General features: G+C 42.1%; 2 protein-coding genes across 5 annotated transcripts; both read left to right on the forward strand.

Annotated features, from left to right (window-relative positions):
• Positions 1-406: 406 nt before the first annotated feature.
• On the forward strand, positions 407-17,892 carry LOC144469349 (uncharacterized). Of its 3 annotated transcripts, XM_078179528.1 has the most exons (6): positions 407-619; positions 1,067-1,146; positions 11,181-11,449; positions 11,584-11,825; positions 11,971-12,144; positions 12,317-17,891. In XM_078179528.1, the coding sequence occupies exons 2-6, from the start codon at positions 1,131-1,133 to the stop codon at positions 12,576-12,578; spliced, it is 963 nt and encodes a 320-aa protein (XP_078035654.1). In that variant the 5' UTR covers positions 407-619; positions 1,067-1,130; the 3' UTR covers positions 12,579-17,891. The 3 variants fall into 3 exon arrangements, with proteins under 3 accessions (XP_078035654.1, XP_078035652.1, XP_078035653.1); XM_078179526.1 differs by lacking the exons at positions 407-619; positions 1,067-1,146 and adding an exon at positions 6,686-8,185 and having other exon boundaries at positions 12,317-17,892; XM_078179527.1 differs by lacking the exons at positions 407-619; positions 1,067-1,146 and adding an exon at positions 6,693-7,840.
• A 139-nt stretch (positions 17,893-18,031) lies between these two features.
• On the forward strand, positions 18,032-22,279 carry LOC144468783 (uncharacterized). Of its 2 annotated transcripts, XM_078178490.1 has the most exons (5): positions 18,032-18,861; positions 20,522-20,917; positions 21,015-21,357; positions 21,426-21,563; positions 21,655-22,279. In XM_078178490.1, the coding sequence occupies exons 2-5, from the start codon at positions 20,650-20,652 to the stop codon at positions 21,806-21,808; spliced, it is 903 nt and encodes a 300-aa protein (XP_078034616.1). In that variant the 5' UTR covers positions 18,032-18,861; positions 20,522-20,649; the 3' UTR covers positions 21,809-22,279. The 2 variants fall into 2 exon arrangements, with proteins under 2 accessions (XP_078034616.1, XP_078034617.1); XM_078178491.1 differs by lacking the exon at positions 18,032-18,861 and having other exon boundaries at positions 20,479-20,917.
• Positions 22,280-22,686: the final 407 nt, after the last annotated feature.

Consider the following 22,686-nt stretch of genomic DNA (forward strand, 5'->3'; position numbering starts at 1 on the left):
GTAAGATTTTGTTACGCATGGTGTGTGGTGCGTAGGTTCGCGCGCGTGCGCGCATTTGCGTGTACACGTGCATTGTAAATTAATGTTACGCATTGCTATGGGTTTTGAGAAATTTGGAAAAACTGGAGAAAATTGGATCTAATATCGAAAAAAGTAACAAGAGTTCCAAGTAGATAGAACGGAAAGTGAAATTGAAACACAACGTCAGGGAAACGCGTGCATATGTACGTACGTAAACGTATGCAGATAAATATTTGATGCACATCGTCGCTAGATGGCAGGAATATATTAAATGGAGGAGCGAATGGTACACAACAAGGGCCGTATGAAGTAGCTTGGCGGGCAGGCGAGTGTGCGAGCGTGCGAGCGACAGAAAAAGATACGCTAGCACGACGGTAGGTTGCCGACTTGTTAGGCCGGAAGGCGGGCGCACCTGTCTGTCATCAGCGCCGACTGTCAATCTTACTGACGCTGGCGCACACGACACAAGAACCCGCCGCATTTGTAGTGTTTATCTGTCAGAAACATCAAGAAATTTCTTCGAACGAGAAATAATTCGAGTAGAAAAAGCTACAGTACGAGTGAATGAAACATAAGAAAACTACAGAGAGATACGCCGGTGAGTTGTCGAACGACGAATTGCCGAGTTAAGAAGAAAACGTGAGAGAAGGAAAAGAAGCCGCGAAATCTCGTCGTGTGATCAACTATTTAACGACGTGGTTCAGGATACAGTGTCGCGTGTTTTAACAATGCTTTCCTTTTATCGGTCGGGAATGCGTCTCCATACGTTCGTAGCCATTAAAAATCGAATTGGTTAGTTTGTTTGGCGCGAACGTTGCAGATTTCATGACCATGCAATTCTTCGGCCGCGTAAGTGCAAGCGTCTCCACAGAATTGTTGGTCGTATCCTTGTTTTCTCCTTCTTTTTTCCCCGATTTCTGTATGTATATAGTAGCTGGTTAACTGTACGGAAGCTATGCTCGACTGTTGCACGTGCCGGGTAATTTTTAATCGCAGTCAAGCGGTGTATTTTTGTGCGTTTAACAAGGCCCTCTCTTTTTGACAGTTGATCCAGTACCGAGTAAACATATCTGATCTACAACAACGTTACTTCCTTCGATTTAATCGCTATGGACCATCGGATTGGTAAGTAAAACTGGATCGAATAATTAGTTAATAATTTATAATTACAACGGGAATTTGTCGAATTCAACGCAACGTAGAAATCTTTTGGAGGATATTAGATATTGGATATACTTGTAATAGATTGAGAATTGTTTCGCGAGACGCCATCATCTACGATGGTACAGCGCGTGGCGATCGAGTCAACACGCGAGCTAGCTATCTGGTGAGGCACGTGGTGGCGCGGCACGGCGCGGACTTGGTTACTTGTACGGGGTTCACTAGTCTCGTTCCACGGAATCCGCTCCTCGTTATAATTACCAACTGTCATTCTGCTTTTTCCGTCATGCCTTCCATGCTTGCTTGCTAGGATGCTTACTCGTCTTCTTGCTTACGTGCTCGCGCTTTACTTTACTTGCTTAATCGCGTTTGTCAGTCAGCTCGCTCGCTTGTTTATTCGATAGATTTGGTTTTTACTCGGCTTTACTTGATTTCGCATGGCTCAGTTACCGGCACCAGTACGATCATTTTGCGTACACGCATACCTATTACATGTACGCGGACGAATATGTTTATACACGTTCTCGCGCTTACGCGTATATTCGTTGGTTTGTGGTACGAGTGTCCCGTTGTTATGTAGCGCTTTACACAATTTCATTTTACCGACGTGAAATAAGTGACACATTTTGTATAGATAGATACATTACGTGAATCGCATTCACGTAAGACGTTTATATTCTCGTTGCATTTTTGTCTGTCGAACGGGGCGAATGGTGAATAAGTAACAACAAAGTAACCAAGCATTTCTATAGTCGATGCACCGCGTTGCACACTTGGAACTAACCGTAAAATAGTAATTATGATATATTGATGCGAACGATACCAATTCTGTTCAGAGTTTTTATAAGATTATTAAATATTTATACGCATGAATAAATATTAAAGCTACAAATATATTCACATGATATTTGCATTATGCTTACGTAACAAATGAGATAGAGATTGTAGAATCGCTTTAACGGAAGCATGCAAGCGCTCGTTCGTTGATTGTTTTGCAAAGTAATTGTTTTGTCTCGTTGCGTATATTTCTTCGAACGATGTACATATGTATTAACCGCGGACTTTTTTATTTTGACCGAAAATCTTGGTAGGCTGTGATATGTCATGTACGTTTCTACGCGCGTTTTGTTTACGTTAGACGTAGCTTGAAGCGTGCGATCGCGAGATGGTTGACATTGAACATAATTTATGAAATTCCTTGGTGATATCGGATCTACTAGTATATGTATACGTACATATACGAGAAACACGGTGACATATACATACACGAATATGCATTGACTACGAGGATACGACGCGCGCGAGCATCGTATGAATGAGAAAATGTTTGGTTGGAATAACAAGGGGAAAATCAAGTTCGGATTAGAGTCCAAGATTAGCAAGTCGGTAAATGGGTCGCGATATACGCGACGTTATCTAGCTTTGGTCAATGGCCAGTGAAACTCGCTTGTAAAGACACAACGGTATTGTGTAACACTCCTAATAATAGTAATATAATCGAATCACCAGTAACTTGGTGTAATATGAGCAATGTCGATAATTATTAATACGACATTACCATTTTGATTATTTCGAAAGATTATCTTCATTTGGTTTTAGCGAATTGGAAACTTGTTTCTCTCGCTTGATTCTATAAGTTGTTTAAATTGCATTGTACGACGAGTGTATTTGACTTACTTTGATCTTGTCGACGGTATCGATAAAACAAATTTTGGAAAGGAATCGACGCGATCACCGCTATTAACTGACGACTCGGTTTTCTTCTTAGTTGGTTGCGTAAATATAATCCCGTTCTGAACTAGAGAGAAAGATGCAATCGCATCATCGGCGCATGACGAAATTGAGCCGAAAAGAGTGAAGCAAGGCAAAGCGAGACAAGGCGGAATAGGATAAGTTGGGATAAGAGATGTGAAAAGAGATGAAGGTCGTGAAAAGGAGCACGTTGAGAATTATGCAAAAAAAAAAAGGAAAAGAAATATATATTGTGTAAAATGCTGGCGAATCGTGTCACCGTAGTCTTGGCTTGATTACGTAACCGATAGCGGCAAATTCTTGTCGATTAACCGAAACTACGATACGTCTGTATCGAACCACACAACCATGTTGTCCGATATCTCTTACGAGAGAATTTTTGAACGAGAATTCATTGAACGGGCCACTTTGTCATTGCGCGAAAATTCGAATAAAAGATGGGAGATACTTTGGTCAGTTTTTGACTCCTTTCGGTAGGTGCGAATGGAATTTGATACATGTAACAGCAAGTTTGTGTTCGATGAGACGAATTTGTTGTAAATTGGTTGTTTGCGTATATCAAACAGACAACCGATTAGGATCGATCGTACGAGTATGTAACCGATTCGAAGATTGGTTGATTACTTATTGTAAGACGGGCTGTTAGTACCGAGTTCCGAGAAGTAGCATCTTTATCTTTAGCCCTTTCTTTCTCTAGGTTATTTATTCGGTGTTGGAGGTTATCGTATCGATGACGCGAGACCGTAAAGGCTATCATAGATGCGGCAAATCGTGGAATAAATTACCAATAAGTAGCGGATATATTAGGAAACGGAAGATACGGTTGTAGGTTGTTCGGTCGAGCCGACGAATATCGGGACGATGGAAATTGTGAAAACTGACGATGGAAAAGATAGCGAAAGAAAGTTACACCATGGAAAACGAGTGCGCGGACCTTTGTCGAAATCAAATGATTCTTGACATGAGTTGGCTACGAAGCAACACGGGACACGGGCAGCTCAAAGACTGTAGCTAAAATCGTTCTATGCGTTGACCTACGAGGAATGTTCCTCCCCTCTTGATTCGATGTTTCTTTGCACGCCGACGACGAGTCCGAAGTCTGTCCTGCCTCCTTTTGCTTCCGAAACACCCCTACGAAACGAACATTCCGCAATCGAGCCACGGTTCGATACGAGTCGATCCGATCCCCAAGCCCCGGTCCCCGTTGATCTCTTCCCGTTTCCGTCCGTTCTCTCAGAGTTGTACGATATATTTGCACGCTCCACAAGATTTTAAAGCTGCAAGACTTCGAGATCTCGAAATGTACTCCTTTGTATACATTTCAACAATAATGCTAAAATAAACGCGTTCGCGAGTTCACAATGAAGCGATATTCCGCGTCCACGTCGTTAGAACGAACAGAATACCTACGTAGGAAGAAGAAGAAGAGCCATGGGACGCAACGTTGCGATCGAGGCAGCTTTCTACCGACTCTGTTGGTTCTAGTTCTCTTCGGCGTAGATAGCGTATAGCGGTAGATAGCTAATAAGAGGTACAAATTTGTCGAGATCGGTTGCGAGAACGATACAGTATATTCGTTTAAACCGTTCAGGTCTTAAGGAATCTAACGAATATGTACTCGCAAAGTACTTAGAGACGAGTTACTAAACGATTCTGACGAGATAAACGATCCAATTTCGATGGGGAAAACACACACACCGTGAATAAGCAGCAAGAGTACGTTCCTGTTCACGTTTCGTCTGTACCTAGGTGTGCAAACAACGTACAAATTTCTAAAGCTTTTTAATGGAACGCGAAAGGAAAGTTATTCGATTCACAGGTTTGATCTGAAATGAAATTGTGCTTGAGACACGGATTGCAAGTTGACGCAACGTTGCTCGCGAAACCGTGCGAGTTAAGTTTTGTCGATCTTCGCTCGTTTCTACGTTCGTGTTTACTTGGGCGAACTTGGTAGGAACGATACGCTGTATTATAAGTCGCCACGGATATTTATGGTAATAGTATACTTGTATCGTATAGTGCACCCGTACGTCGTTCGTTTGATCGGTTATTTCTCTGTCACGAAAAGCTGCGTAAATTATTAGTATGCCGCGTTCGCGTCTTCGTTTGTTAAGTTTTACGAATTCTTTACTACAGAAATCCCAAAACCTTCTCTTTATTTCTTTATTTCCGCGCCGTTGAATTTCCCCGGTAAATCTTAATGCATAGAAAAAAGCCTCGTCGTACCTAAAGGGTTGATTATTCCATGATGCGGTAATATAAACGGGGACTGATAACGAATGAGAGTGAAAATACAGTACACCGAGCATTACGGCGTTTTTCTTATAGAACTCGTAGAACGTGTAATGTATATTAATATATGTACACGCACTATATGCATGTAAGTACGTTAACGCCTTATCCGTCGGATCACCTATCGAGACTAACACGAAACATAGGTTTCACAGATTAGATAAAAATGTCGAGTATGCCCTGCTAAACATTCGGGAGCAGGATACAGAGAAGAACTGTTATGGAATATTGTAAAAGGGACAAATATTTCTGTTGCTGAAATTATTATTGTTGGCGATCGAACGCTAGTAGGAGAGGAAGAAATTTCCAAGACCGCGCGCGCGGTGGCTGGCTCCTGAAAATATTTCGAGGTAACGCAAATGGTTGTTCTACCGCGAAACTTTGTCGAAATGCGCACGTTCTTCGGTTCAGACATTGAAACTGTTGGGGTCATTCTCTTTTATCCGCTTGGAATAGAAAAGCTATTCGGTCAGTTGTCGGTCGTTTGTTGTTTTTCGCTTTTGTTGGTGGTTGGGCGAACGTCGATATAAAACGTGACGGAAAAGACCCGCGTCGCCTACTTCCCCCGCAAACTAATTTCATCGTTATCATAAATTCGAGATAGAATAAGACGAATTACTCTCAAAATCACGGACATTTGAAACTCGATGCATCCGCACAGTATACTCGTGTGCGCGCGCGTGGCTGTTTGCATGTATGTATGCATTTATATTGCTCCCGTGCATTCGAAGGGGACATCTTTGCTTCGGTGCCTTTCCTACTCGCTCGATCTTGTGCCTGCTTTTTCCGTTCCTAGATAATGCTTAATCTTTTGGCCTTATCTTCCATGTTATCGCTTCCCTCGTATCGTATTGCTTCCCATGGTGTGAACGGGCTTCGTCTCTTACGATGACATATGTATACGAATACGATAAAGCTTTCGTTTGAGACTTTTCACGCGACCAACCAACGTGTACGAAACATTGTTGAAATCCAGATGGCTTGAAAGTAGAAGAATATGAAATTCGAAGGCGGCCCACTGCGTAACGCGTTTCCCGCCAAAATGCCGACTATCTGTGAAGGAAGGGATGGGATCGGTTGAAGAGTGGGGATGCGAAGCTATCGTTATTATTACAGGGACGACGGGCCAACGAGTCTCGGCTTGACGATCAAGTCTAAATGGCGGGAAAGACGCAAAGGGAAGGTTTACGACAAAAAGCGAACAAGAGGGAGATAGTTAGATAGATAGATAGATAGATAGATAGATAGATAGATAGATGGGGGGGGGGGGGGGGGGAGAGAAAGAGAGAAATATATAGAGTCCAATGGATGGCAGTCGCCTTCCAACTGAGCGGGAAGTGGACTCACGCGACTTGACGCGCAAGCTTACGGTATCTTCCGTCTTTGTTGTGCACGCATGCACTCATTCTCGTATTTGTCCTCTCGTTTTCTTGTTCTTCTTGTCAGAGCTCTGTCAAGCCGGCTTCCGAACATGGTTGGCTTAGTCGCGTTTTGAACGTCGTGCAATGGACTTCGGTCGGTTTTCAAATGTAATGTCGTTTGTAAACGCGAATAATGAGAGATATATCTTGGCTTGTTCTCTTACCAATTTTCAGTTATCCTAGAGGTTTAGAAGTGAACAGAGTGCGATCTCTTCGATAGAAACGAACAAAGATTTGTTTTTCTCCGTTTTTTTTTTCTCAGTCGATCCCTTGCTTGTTTCTCGTTATTATAAATATCGGAAGAGACGTAGAGAGGTACGATCGTCGGAATTTAAAAACGAACGAAGCAATTCACAACCGTAAGAGGTTCGTCAAAATCTAACGACAATAAGACCAAACGCTTCGAGACAACATTGAGATTGTCGTGTATAGGAGAAGAGCCAAACGGCGGTACTCTTTGCTTGTTCATCGAATGCGGTCGAATGTACTGGGTACGGGATCGTACAATATCGATATACGTTATCGATATCGATGTCGATATCGGTTTGCGCGCACGCATCGAAAACGAAGCGATGTCGAAAATTATCGGCAGCTATCGGCCAAGAGAAATTAGCAGCGTTTTCGATCATTGAGTCTTGGAACGTTTCAAATGCGGCACGATATCCGCGAGACGTTGACTCGTAACGTACAAACGAAACAATAGAAGAAGGGGTAACGTTTTGCGGACTGGAGATGGAGGAAAGGAAAGAAGAAAACCGTAACCGTGGCGATCGAACAGACGCAACCTGTCTCGTCTCGCGGGAGTCATGAAACGAATCATCTAGCGATGATAGATCGTTTCAAAATCTGTCGTGCAACAAACGAAGAAAATGTTCGGGATCTAATAGAATGTGAAAAGGTAATAAAATCCGTTATCGAAATATTTGGACGGTTCGTTAAGGCACTTGCGCAACATCTCGAACGTCTCGCATGTCGCCTATCGTATCTCGCCCTGCGTGCGTCTCGCTCCTTCAGAATACGAGAAGACAAGAACACGAATATAAAAAGCTACGGAAATTTGAACATTCGAGGATCCGAAAATTCTAGAACACGAGAAGACGGGAGGACGGGAATATGAGAATAGAAGCGTAGTGCCATGCTACCACCAGTGGCTATGCATTTGGAACAAAAGTCCAGTGTCGAGAAGATTGCAGGTACCCAAGAGCAATATCAGCATCAACATCGTAATCTTTATTATCCTGATCAACGTCATCGTCATCGACGTTCGCCGAAGCAGGAAGATTATCAATGTCGTCGTCGTCATAATCGCAACAACGATCATCGCCAACATCACCATTACCACCATCACCATCACCACCATCACCATCATCGGCGCAAACATCGTCAGCATAATCATCGAAACGATTATCAGCAACAACATTGTCACCATCGTACGCGAAACTCGGACTGTCACCGTATCGTATCGTTATTGCCCTCGCCAACATTACTGTCTAACAATAATTCGTCTGCATCTCAACGTACAAAGATGTTTGCAGCAGGTAAGGACGATGACGACGTCGATGACGACGACAATAATGACAATGACGATAACGGTAGTAACGTTCGTTCCGTATCGATCCAGATACGAATGAATCTTACGACAATTTGCGATAGTTTTCGCGCAATTAGTAATTTCAATGTAAAATTCTTCAGGACGCTTTTTCATTTTATTCGGGGCTGAAATTGAATAATTGCTTTGAGATCGAACGTACACAGTTACTGTAGACTTGGCATGGAAAATCGTGCCTGTTGCGCAACCAGCACCCATCTCCCCTCTTTAATTTCTCTCGTTTAGACACACGTACATGATCGTACGAGCACCGGTCGGTCGTTCGTTCGGATTGCAAAAAAATAAAAAAACCGTAGAAAACGTCTTTCTCTGATACCACGCAACTCGCATTCTCTCTCAATTTCAGCTCGTACATGCATCCGACGAAAATAGTTTCAGCTCTCGATAGGAGGTTTAGTTGCGTATACTTTACGACAATGACGTTTGACACTGGTCCCGATCGTTGAATCGATCGAAATAACATGTCACGGATTTGTTACTTTTCACTTTAGAATCGTCGATGAGGGAGATGACGTTGAAAACGAAAAGACATCTGCGTCGAGTACTTTCGACGACACCACGTGTTACAGACTACACTCTGTTTGCGTAGTCTCTTGTCTCTTAGTTTCTTTGTTTCTTTGTTTCTTGATTCTCGTTTGTCATCTTTCGTCTTTCGATTTTACTTGTTCTTGAGTTCGATAACTCGTACGATGAAACGCAAAAGGACAACAAGAAACAAGTGTGGAGAGGGAAATACGATGGAAAAAAGCTTATTCCGTTAACATATGCATACGTTGATAAACTCGTGTATTTATCTCGTACTAAAATTTAGTTGCAGGATGAAATTAGTAGAGACGTCTCTTTGTGGATATCGAATCGATCGACGTTGATTTAGAATCTCGAAATTGGACGTTGGAACATGGAACTTGGAACTTTAAAGTTAGAACCTGGAACCCGCGCTGCTATCTCGAAGACGCGTTTCTGAAGCGTGAGAATGGACTTTTAAAATTTAATTTTATTGTAAGACTAGAACAGGAAGGTTCGGATAAAAAGAACTATACCACGGGTCTGTGTATTGTTGGGCGATTTCGACTGAAACCGTATGAAATTGTCCCACCTTTCCGACAATTAAATTATTCGAATAGCTTCGCGTCGAGAAGACGCGCGCGTACCAACAGATCTTGTCCCAGTCTTGTCAAAGTTTCTAGAAACACCGCTTAAGGAATAAGACGAAATAAGTGACACGAATACAATTCGTGGACTGGATATGGACATCGCATATGTATTTGCGCTCAACGTACGTAATCGATGTATTCAATGCAAAATACGCAAGACATTGCGTACGCAAATAGATGTCACGAAGGTTAACCGCGTCGGGCTCCTTTCGTTTTTTATTTTTTTTATTCAGCGTACGCGTACTCGGATTTTCTGGGCCCCTTTTTTTTCGACTTCCTCCCGGTCTCCTCTGTCTCCGTCTCCGTCTCCGTTTCCTCTGTCTGCTCTGTCTACAAAGTTGCAGCACGTGGATCCTGGGTCCTGGATGGTATGGTAACGGCGAAGAATACCAAAGTCAGAAGCCATTGTAGTATTTTCGAACGTGGCTAGAACGCCACTAATTATCGTCCGTTGCGCTACGCCGGTCTTTTGGAAATCGTCCAAACGTGTTACAGGTCGCCGACTGTTGCTGCACTTTTACAGTAGATAGTAGATGCGCGTATTCGATGAGATCATCGAGCCAACCCTCCTTTTCTGTTCGATTCCTGCTTAAAAATTGAAAATTATCGAATACGATCTTGGATGGAATCGTTCGACTTTGGGCACACTATTTAAGGAATAATACATATAATGGACGGAACACTGGCACCACAGTTTTATTATCGCATTACTCGGTGCGATTTTCAACGTCTTGATTCGTGTCAGAATCGAGATCTATATTGTACGATGATAGTTTCTTTTCGATCGTTCGAAAAAAGTGAGGATTATTTGTCGGATAAGAGACGCCGATAGTGTACGTATAGCATTAGCTAGCGAACATGCTGGCAGCTCATTATATATTTATAGCTCGATGGAAGAAGCCGTGCACGAACAATATCAAGGTGGCGGTGCTGCCTGTTCCTCTTTCTTTGCTCGGTTATTTCATTCCTTCGTTTCTGGTTCGTTTGATCGCTGTTCTCGTTCATAACGTTTCGTAGGGTTTTGGTACTGTATGCTACGATGTTCCTTTCTCGAGCAGAGTGGACGGTCGCTGTCGCTGCAATCACCGCCGTCGTGACACATAGTTTTCGTCTAGCCGCGTCGAGCTTGGATCCTAATTTTGTACTGTCGGGTTACTGGACCTTACGTAACTACAAACTCGAGTGCTAAGATTAGTCGACGGCACGAACTAACCAGATCCCGTCGATTTAGTCTTCGAAAATATTATTTTCTGCTATTTTAGAAAATATTCATTATCGGTTGTTGCTATTGTTATTTCATCTAATAGTTGAACCATACCGCTTCTTTTTGCCCTCTTGTGTTGTTGTTGTTGTTGTTATTGTCTTTGTTGTCGCAGTCATTATGTTGCCCAATCCCGTCCCAAGGGGCTTATAGTAGTAAAACTACAAAGATTGTTCCGACTGAAAATGGGGAAAATTTTTCGTTCGTGTCAGCTCAAAATTGCTATTTTCTAATGTAATTTACATGGATGGGGAAGGATTGCAATTATGATGTGTATTTCAACGATTAAGGAGACAACAAGTGGTAACAGGCTCACGTACGTACGAGGTATTTAGTACTGGATGCAACGGGTACGCTGATCCAGGATCGAACGAAATTCTCGACTCTTTAGTTTAGTTTCTCACTCGTTGCTCGGATAATTTCCATTACGCTTAGATATTACATTTGTGTATCGCGTACATTGTATATTGCGAATTGAATGATGGTTTTTTTTTTATTGTTGTTTTCAGCAAGAGAACGTTTTCCCTCGTCGAGCAGTACGGACGATGATCAAAGTGGTTCCGACACGGAACAGGATTCGAACACGTTGCGCGGAAAAGTCCATTCTGGAATACTTCATCATTCGGGTGCGCATTCTGTGAGGAAACGTCGAGGAAACTTGCCGAAACATTCGGTGAAAATTCTGAAGCGGTGGCTTTACGAGCACAGATACAATGCTTACCCGAGCGACAGCGAGAAGTTAACACTGAGTCAAGAAGCGAACCTCACGGTGTTGCAGGTCGGTATCGCATCGATATTCTGTTACTTTGTAAAACGATCGACACACGCTACGCGCACCGCGTGCATATCGCACACGCTACGTACGAAACGATACGAAACGTAAAGTCGACCGTGTGTTATACGTTTGCATAGGTGTGCAATTGGTTCATAAATGCTAGACGACGAATTTTGCCGGAAATGATACGAAGGGAGGGACACGATCCTCTGCAGTACACGATCTCGCGACGCGGCAAGAAAATGCCAGCGGGAAGTCATCAACAATCATCCAGTCTTGGCTCGAGAACCAATCAAAATTGGGACACGTTGGCTGGAATGAGCGCCCCGAAACGTAGCAGGGACCACGACTACGAAGATCCTACCGGATTAATTTATCGGTTTGTAGAGATCGTTTACTTATTTGCGTATGCGCGTACTACACAGTCTCGCAGACTCCACGACGCTATCGTTCGCGATGATAGTCGTTGAAAGAATCGTTTGAATAGAAAAGTGTCGAGTTGATGGGTGATTGGATTTTTTCAGAAGCGAGGAGGATAGTCCGAACGATTATGAAAGTAGTTCGCATAGCGAAGAAGAGCGTCCGACGACGCAGTGGCCTAGCGTAATAGTTTATCCTTATTCGGAAACGAAAATCGAGCAGAACGTTGCTCAACTGGGTACTTACGAGGAAACGATTGCCCATCCTGCACGACGAGGGTAAAATTTATTGACAATATGACACGGCACTGCTCCGTATTTTTCTTGCTTTTATGCTTTTATGACTTTATGCCTCTACGCCTCTATGCCTCTATGCTTTTATGCATCTTTTCATTGTATTCATTCGGAAAAAATGATCAATTTAATTTAATACGATTACGATCGTTTTCAGAGATGACGACGAATCCTCGATGACAAACGATGCTCCGTATTGGAGTGCTCCTAGACAGCATCTGATTCAAACTCCCGACGTGCAGCACGAAACGGAAGTATACAGTACCCATAACGCCCATAGTCCGCACACGGACGAGACTCCGCCACCAACGCCACCAGAGGAAGATAAAGACAAATTCAAGTGTCTCTACTTGCTGGTCGAGGCAGCTGTTGCCGTGCGACAACAGGAAAAAGAACGTGAAGGAACTGTACCAGTTTAACGAGAGCAACGCTCGTCGATATCATTGCTCGTGCGGTCGTTCATATCGACCTTTTTTTATCTTTCAATTTCATCATCGCTATCCATCTGTGGGGATAGACAATAACTAGGGGTGGGGTGGAGTGGGACGAGGAGTGTGGAGCGGGCCCGATGCGTAACGGTATGTTGACGGGGCGGTGCGGGATAGGGTGTTGAGTGTACACCGTCGCGCAACACCACACCGCACCACACAACACAACTTACACATTATGAATTTCGTCGGTTTGCACGAACCGTGTGTGTACAAACAAAGTACACGCAATGTCGCTTCTCGAGTTCCGTCCGGGACAAGTCTTTCCCATAATTTTGTGGTTTGTCTGGCACGCATTCGTTGCACCCGTAGTCAAAGGAGAACTCCTCAGGGAAGACCTTCTCGACTCTCGAGAAAAGCAGCTAAAAATAATCTGCTAAAACTAACCAAACATTTTCTCTGCTCGTATACGGCAGCGTTCTCAAAATGCGTTGTGACCATTCATATTTTTCGTAACAGCAGCGCATATGCGATTAACAAGGACGTGTATGCTCTCTTCCAAATTCGCGCGACACAGAATTTCAAAGATGATTTACGCTCTTTCAGTATTTCAATCGTGTGTTTGTCTCACGAAGCACACAAGTTTCGTTGCAAATTGGAAATAAGTCGAATCGAGTCACTTGACGAGAATTGCCAAATTTTTCTTATTTTCAGTAAAATTTCTTCGGATAAAGTGACGCGACAGACTAAAAGAGATATTTCGCTTCTGGAACAGTGATGTCTCGATCGGTGTCGTTACGCGAGAAGAGCGTGTCGGATCGATGGCCGTACAAGTGCCAAACTTTTACGTCGTTGCGACGAAAGGAATAGTAGTCGAAATATTGTTTCGAATGTCAATTTTGTATATTCGTCAATTTGTTTCGCGCCGACCATTCTATTATGTTTCGTAAAATCGTAAAACCGTAAAACCCTGCAACTGTAGGACCGCCATATACATATTTCTAACTTTGATACAACAGAAAAAGCGAATTCGTATCTCTTTTGATATCCAGTGGAAGAAAGGGAGAGCGATGGGAGGAATGAATCACATGAAAAAACTGTCATCGTTCTCAAATGAAATCAAGCTTTCAAGGTTTACGTTTGACAGTGTCTGCGTCTGTCGAAAGGTTTGATTTTATGCTGCCATATACCATTGGCAGATTTCGCGTAATTATACAGTTTCGAAACATTCGCAATACATGTACTTTGAATTGATTTCACAGTATAATTTCACGATGACTTGTCAAGGGATTAACAATAGGAAACAGCCAAAGAACATTGAAAGCATTTTTGCATTCTGTGTGTTTTTACCAATATTAACACTATTATTATTTCTGTTAACGTTACCGTCGCTACAGCTACTACTACTACTACTACTACTACTACTATTACAACTACTACGACCACTATTATGCTACACTGTACCGCTACTAGTGCTACCATTAACCAACGCCATGATTGCTACCACCAACTAATACTATAATATATTGCCAACAACACTACTTGAATTACTATTTGACTGTTTGTTTTTGCCAAGATGAGCAGTTAGTCGCAGAATATTAACGACTTCGTGGGCTTCTCATCCGCGTGTCAAAGTGACACGATACTTGACGCGACGAGTACGTCACATTACCCAAAACAATTTGTTTTTGTCTCTTCTTCTTTTTCTTACTTCCAATCTCTTTTCTTTTCTCAATCTCTGTTCTGTCCTTTTCTGTTCTTTTCATTTCTGTTTGATACACAGTTGCTTTATGATCTAATGAATAGCAAGTGGGACCTTTATTGCGTTTACCTTCGCATTTATGTTAGACGTATAAGACTGCTTGAGAAGAGATTCGTTGATTCTTTTAACATAACCGCGTACAAGCGATGCACGTCTCCCTTTCCTCCCTGCGACAGTTCTAAGATAGCGCCAATAAGTTGTGGCAGCGCTACCAATCAGCCTTTTTTCGATTTCATGTTGATAACGTCGCATACGTAATGAAACGATAGAACGTGATGTTTGAGTAAGCAGTGCGCAAGACACTCAAGCCAATCATATGTGTTAATGACATCAAGTATATAAAATAAGTCGAATATAAGCGCACGTGCCTATTACAAGATACGTGTATAGAGGATAAGTAACGTACACATAGATTTCTATCGTATACCCAGACAGACGTTTATTCACGGTATATTATAGAATTTTGAATTTCCGAACGGATCGTTAATGGAAGATCAACGTCGTGACACACACACGCGCGCGCGCGCGCGCATACACATACGAGTCACGTATAGAAAAATCATTGGTACAAACGCCAAAGACTTAACTGTTAGTTTTATCGATAATTAAGTTGTTCAAATATATTCATATAGAGGAGTGACCTCTTTGTCGAAAATGTAGCTAGAAAATATGTTTGTTGTGTGAACGTTTGAAACAAAGCATTCGCTAAAGGTGTAGGGTAGTAAAGAGAATGTAGAAATGAAAAAAGAGAATTGCAAAAGCAAACCGAATAATCAGAAAAAGGAGGAGAAGAGAGAAAGGAGAAGAACGCAACAAGCGTTGGACAACTGTGCCTATCGAAACGTTACGTTACCGCGTTCTTTGTATGTATATTGTGAAAGTGTGAATGAAGACGCAAGCGTGGATCGATGCAAACGTGTAACGTGTAATTTGTAATTTGTAACGTGTGTAACCTATATGCGTGCACGGTTACATTGTCGGCGCGATCGACAATCGCGAATTTCCATGGTTAACTATATGTGTACAATTTATACGTATACGCGTACACGCGCGTGCATCGACGCCTCGAGTTAGATTTAAATCGTATTCAAGAGAAACAAAGTTCTTCGATGTACAAAATACAATTCAAGTTTATTTTTAAATCGCGATAATCCTTATGGTCACCGCCTGGGACCGTCTCGTTAGAAATTGTTAGGGGATTACTTTGTATTAGGATAAGGATCTCTCTCTCTCTCTCTCTCTCTCTCTCTCTCTCTCTCTCTCACACACACACACACTGGCAGGTAAACAATCCACGTTAACGATCTTTTTGATCGATGAATGATCGGTTTTCGATGCGATGTATCGAAGAATTATCGCGTGGATGATAACGAGGATGGTGACGAAGACGAAAACGGCGAAGGCTAAAGCGAGAGAAGATGCGTAGAGGATATGTGCCAAGATTGAGTGGCGAGTGGTTATTGCAATGTGGTTATGCGAAGCAATACCAACGAATCGCTAAATTCGTTGGAATCGTTCCGGCCGTTGCAATCACTAGTATAACTAGATTGTTCCGCACGATTCAACGTTGTTCAAAGAAGCATCGAATTGTTACAAGTTCCTAAATCTTTCCACGTTCGCAACATCGAACTGTTACACACACAACGCGATGACAAATGTTGTTAAACCGTATAGCGCTTATGCAAAACCCTCCCACTCGTTAACAATGATAAAAAGCAATAACGGTGCCTTGCTCGGACGTAGTTTTCGATACGTACCGATAGTTGATAGGAGTATTTTACAAAAATTCTCGTGTAAAACGTTCGCCGAATTCGTCGAATTGTATTTCTAACGCGTATTCTGTTTTAACGAAGACTTTAGAAAATTTAAAAAGCAAAAAGGAAAGACATATCGTTCGCGTCCTCGTTTTAGTAATGATTTTTTTTCTTTTTGTTTTGTTTGAAAACTAATGGAAAAGTTGTAGCAAGCGAAATATACGTATGAACATAATGGGATATGTTCGACACTGTCTTTATCGGGATATTACGGTGCGTATTGTTTGACAGTCGAAGGGTTTTTGACGAACAAAAAAAAAACTGTCACACCCAAACTCGAGACACAAATGCAAAAAGAAAGAAACATTAGACTCGAAATTATAGATACATTTCTTTCACGAATAAAATGAGACAACGATTCCTCTAAACAGTCTAAACCAGCATTTATTAAGAGCGAACGAAAGGGGAGAAAAGTGTGTCCTTTGCTTTTGTATGTGCTTTTCGTATGTGGAGGAATGATGGAAAAATGAAGAAGGAGAGAGAGAATGAGAATACGGATGAATGCACGAGGGATGTGGCGGGTAGGGGATCGTGCATGCGACAGATGTTGGGGGGTGGATTGGGGTTCGTGGGTGAGAAGTAAATAAACAGCAAGAACAAAAGATCAAGGTGGGAACCAAAAGAAACATTGAGTAGGGCATACTCTGATCATTGTTACATGTTTATATCGTTTAAAGAGAAAGGTTAAACGATAACGTTGGACTCGGGAACACGATATCGCCGAGATCGCGGAAACATTATTCTACAGAGAGTGTCCCAAAAATGTCTAACAATTCGGAAATGGGAAATACCTGAGATTATTTCAAGCAACTTTCTCCTTTGTGTATCGCTCGTTGGTTCGGCGACCCGGCGTCAACGGAGTTCGTTTCTCATTGGTCGAATGTTTTTTCGTTAATAACTCGTTAACGATGCTTCGGAGAATATTTTTCGTTTTTTTTCTTCTTTTTTTTTCTAAAGAAAAAGTTGTCCGAAATGGCCTCAGGTATTATATCCCCCACTTCCGGATAGATGGACATTTATGGAACACCCTGTATCGTATACACGTTCAACGCTATTCTTTTTTACAGAGAAATTTAAGGCTTGCTTTAGACAAATTTGGATAATTTGATTTCTTTAGACGCATGCGAAACATGTGAAACTTCTACGAAGCTCATGCTACCGTTTCAGACACGTAAAAAACATCTTGTCAACGATTGTTACGTTCTTCGTGAGAAAATTCTTCGCAGCTTTGTACGATTATTTTGAATCGAGCTGTTGTTCGATCGAAACAAGTATTTTTAAGTTGAATCGCATACGCGCATATCGGGTGCCATAGAATAATTCTCTTTCATGATAACAGACGTTTGGACATAAAGATACGTATTTGTTTTATCCCCCTTTTTTTTTTTTTGTAAACGGGGTCTATCTATCGTATCTATTTTTCACGCGTACGAACGTCACGAAATCCTGACTCGACGCGATAATTACTACGAAAATAAACTATTGATTTTTCTTTTCAATAGAACGAAAAAAAATCTGTCACGCGTAGTAAAACTTGTTGAATTCGATAAATTTGAGTCGGGATTACGTGCGCGAACATTCGGCTAGATCGGTTCTTTGAATACTTTAGAATTACTGATACTTGTACTGTTCGGTTAGCAGATTTACAATAAAGTTGTGAATTTTATTATACACGCGTATAACATTTGATTGTCACGGTTGATCCGTTTACTCTTTTTTCTTATCCTATTTTTCTGTTTCGCTGTTTCGCTGTTTCGCTGTTTCGCTGTTTTTCCGTTTAGCACGAGTTTTCAAAAATGGTGAATAAGAGAGCGGTAGAGACGACGCGAGTCCAAAAGAGAGTAGACGAAAATATCAGATACGATGTACTGCATAATGTTAAAAGATAGAAACGGGGAGGGTGAAACTCGCATCCGAGGACAGAAAACGATCGTGTCTCGTCGTATCGGGTAGTTTCGTATCATACCGCAATGTATCGTGAAACGCGACGAAGGATAGATACAAGGTGGCACCTAAAACGAGAAACGTTGCGTCAAGCAGATGACCCGGTCAGTACAAGACCGAGAGTCGGGCGTTAGCGATATTCGATCGCGAGTTACGAACAAGGTGGGCGATACAGCATACGACTGACAACACCGTTCACTCAATTCGGTACGTTGACAGTGATAGCGACAGTGACAGTGACCGCGACAGTGTATCATCGGTAATAGTAACGATCGCAAACCTCGCACGCACACGCACCAAATAATTTGCGGCGCGCAATCTACTAACCGTTTTCAGCGTTTACGCGCGCTTCAGACGATTGTACGATTACGCGTTAGAGGATTAGTCGATTGGACGAGTTCAACGACGGTTCGAAAGTTCCGCGTGGTCGAGAGCGCGATACGACCAAACGATTTACCGAGAATTCTACGCTTCGTGTACTCTACACTTTCGCAAACTGTTTGGAATTTTCTTGAAAATTTCAAGAGGAATTTGTCGTTGGAAAGAGATTGATCGGAATCAGACAGACGGCGGGCGGAACAGTCGGATTTCCGCAACGTTTGCGTTTGCTTGCTTCGCAACGGCGTCGCGACGGCGAAGAAACTGCAGTGGGCGCAATTATGCCGTAGCCCTGTTAATCAGCGTGCATCAAAATTAGCCCAGTTATAGTACAACGACCGTTCTCTGGCAGCAGCATTTCTACGAAACAAACAACGTACGTAGACATGTATATCGTATAGGCGTGGTGTACCGATCACGAAAATCGAAGGTGTATGCGCTCGCGAAAGAGTCACTTTTCAACGGTGTTTTAATCACCGAAACCTGTCGTTTCAAGAATCGACGTTTGATAATCTCTATCCACAAATGCGAGACACTGCGGTCATAGGCCATGGAGCATGGTCGGTTTCCTTATTTGCGAACCGAGGAGTCGGATTGAGTCGCGAGTAGATGCTTCGAAAACAAGAATCGGATCCTGAAACGAAACCTGAACAATTTCGAGACCAAGAGTCTCGGGATTCAGACTCTCCCGGGTGATCCGCCGATGCAACACAACCGAATACTCTCTGTCGTGTCTATACAGTAGACGTAAAACAAGTTGTACTCGCGACAGGTTTTTGAAGTCCTGTATTCGAAATCCTGTATCTGAGCTTGTTTGACTCTTATGGTATTTGGGCCGACACGCGACAGTCCCAGCACCATCGATTTTGAAGCTCTATTTGTTTTACACGTTGCATCGTTGTTTTCAAGGAAGCATTGTCCTCGAAAAGCGTCCTAACCCGCGATACAACCTGTTCGATTGGTACTATACCATCTGGTTGTTATACGCTACGATGCGACCCGTATCGGTCTGTGGCAAGCCTTGCACAGCGTTGTCATCTTCTTTTTATGTTTTATTTGATGCCTTCCTAATACCTATGAAATACCTATGAAAAAACATATTGTATAGTATAGGAAAGAAAGACAAAATCCGGAAGACGTCGAAAAAGACTAAACGTTAGATTTCTGAATCGTTTTCATAGCAAGACTACCGTAACGGTTCTGACAAAAGACGCACGCAAATCGTATACTTGATTGGGATTCGAAATTCGATCGATCAAACGCGTGCCTTGCACGGTTTTCATTACAATGCGCGCTTTGGCGTCGATCGAGTCAAGAATACCAGCAGGACGTACACGTACGCGTGTGCATACATACGTAAGTTGTATTTGGTTGAGAAAATTTGTATTCCATGCGATGCTGATCGAATGACCTACCTCCTTGTACGAGCGACCCACCTAAAATTATTTGATAGCGTGACTCATGACAAGAATACAGCTTAGATTTTTAGTGTAATGAAAAAACCATGCTAAATTTCCAAAAGGAAACCTTCCTAAACGCGATAACTTTTTTCACACTCCGCGAAGAGCTTTTTTTACATCTCATTTTGTTCCAAATAATAACAAAATTAAAGAAAAAAAGGAAAAATAAAAGATGAAAGGATTTCAGTTATTATGCTGTTTCTCCGTCATCTAAAAATATTCGGGTAATGAAATTTAACGCAGTTTTCCAAAAGAAAATCCCTGCCTACATACGGTGATCATTTTAAAATGAAAAAGTTACAGCTACGGTGTAGGATCGCGTAGGCTATCACGCCCTGTGCGTCGTCGCTCGTATCGTCTTCGTTTGAGTAACGAACGCCACCGCCACCGCCACCGCCACCGCCACTGCCATCGTCGTACGAACGCATCGCACGTTGATGCCTAACGGATGCGTAGTTGATTTTCAATCCTCTAGGGAGCCACGATTAACCCGCTTTCATTTTGTCCCGTATTTCCTACATACGTGCCAGCGAGACACTGTTGCTCCTTCAAATTTTCAATTTAACTATCAAACAGATTCTCTGCAACATCTTTCATTGAGCCGCCTTCCTCGACGTCAACGACGACAACGATAGGAACAGCAACGTCAACGGTTGTAACAAATCAGAGAGATTACGCGTTTATCCGCCGGAAACAGTGGAAATATGCAAAAGAAGAAGAGCATGGCTGCGTTGCTCGGATTGATTCTGCTCCTGAAAACGTCGGATGTCGAAAGCGGCCTCGACGGAGAGGAATCTTATTCGAGATTCTCTCATCATCGACAGAAAAGATTCTTTTGGATAACCAACGACGGTCGAATCGCTTTACCGCCCGGCACTATCATGACCATAACGCCAACATTGGCTCTGCCATTTGTTCGATATCCGCCTCATGGTTTTCTCAGTAATATGACCATTAGTCTTCCTTTTACAAGTGAGTGTGAAAATCGAAAATCTCTTTGCACGCAGCGTTGTTTTCGTTGCTTTCATTTGACAGACGATTACTAATTACTACAATGTTTCGAACACAGTCGATTTCGACAAGCTTGGTTTGACCGACAACGAAAACCCTTACGGCGTTTTATCGTCTGCGTTCGACGGTACAGTAAGGAGTGATCAGGATTCAACCACGGCAGATTTCATAGCGTCGTTCGTAAAGCGTGGACTCGGCAAAAGAGAGGCGGCGAGACAAGATTTACCGAAAAATGCGTTCTACGGAGGCGAGAGAGCTCTACTGTACAGCACTGCCGAGGATATGATCGAAAATTTTGGCCTGAACGGAAAGGCGTGTCTACTGAGAGCGATTTGCGAGATCCAAGGACATCCCTTGAACAATTTTGGATTGATCGGAGAAATGTTAAAGCTCTTTTTCACGTAAGTTTCGAAGCTTCGCTCGAGTATCACATCCAAAATGATGGATTTCGTTAAACGTCCACTTTCAGTGCCAGCAAATCACCATTCGCGAACCTTTTAGCAGATTATGTGGAAGCTGAAAACAGAGGAAAGTTTCATGGCGAATGTTGGCCTTATTTTAAAGATTGCCCAAAATCGTTGTTCCGTTCGTCGGAGAACAGATACACGTAAGTAGTGATGTATCGTGATACGGAAAACTCGAATGAAATTCGACTAGACGAAACTGGGTGTAAATCATCGAAATTATCTTTCTTGCAGGAAAGAGGCATTTCATGAAAATTCCAACACCGTCGAAACTATCGAAACCATGGAGAGAGACAAGGAACGATATTCTCCGTCTGTAGATTCGACGAGACAATCGCGCGAAAAAATTCAATTATTTACGAAGCGCCCATTGCATCCGTCCATGTAATTCTATCGCGACTCGAGTTGAACGAATCTCCTACCGCTTTCATAGGGGTAGGAGTACACTTTGAACGATATTCAAAGTGTATATCCAACTTGCAGAAAACTTAAAACCCTACGTATAGGATGTATGAATGTAGCGAGAGACAGTATGTACGCATGTTGTATGTTTCTATGTGTGTCACATTCTAAAATATCTTTAATATTCCCTGTTTATTCGAGTAGTAGTCGACGTCAAATGCGAATAAGTACCTTATTGGGACTTCCATCTACCCGTAACAACTACGTACGTAATCCTCGATTTATCCATCCATCTGTCCGTCTATCTCTCTTTACAGCCATATTATTTTTTAGTACCAATTCATTTTACACGATATCATATTAAGAACAAGTATCGTTTACAAACCGTCCGATCGAAATGTATTATATTTATGTATGTTCAAAAAACAAAATACTTACATTAATTGATCAGCAAAGATACAGTTGTTACCGCTTCGTTCGTTACTGTTCTTTGTTCTATTTAAAAATGTGTTCATACATATTCAGTGCTTCATGAATTATTTTCGATACACATACAAGAGTTAGCTAGATCTATAAAATGCATTTTCTACATTTTCGTTATGAGCACGGATCAAAAAATTTAGAAACGATAGTTCTTTCATGACTTTCTTTTGTCATTTCAAGTAACAGCAAAATCAACAAAAAATATGCATTTTAGTCATTACACTAATCCCTCTAATATTTAAAAAAAAAAAGTTCAAGTCGTTTGGTCGAGTTTTAGAAGGTTTAGAAAAGTTTTAGAAAAATTATCGCGTTTTAAGAGGTATTTCTTAACTTTTGTTCGCAAGTTATATGTAGCTGTACATCTATCTCTATATCTCCCTA

This window comes from Augochlora pura, chromosome 4, assembly GCF_028453695.1.
Source record: "Augochlora pura isolate Apur16 chromosome 4, APUR_v2.2.1, whole genome shotgun sequence".
Taxonomy (NCBI): domain Eukaryota; kingdom Metazoa; phylum Arthropoda; class Insecta; order Hymenoptera; family Halictidae; genus Augochlora; species Augochlora pura.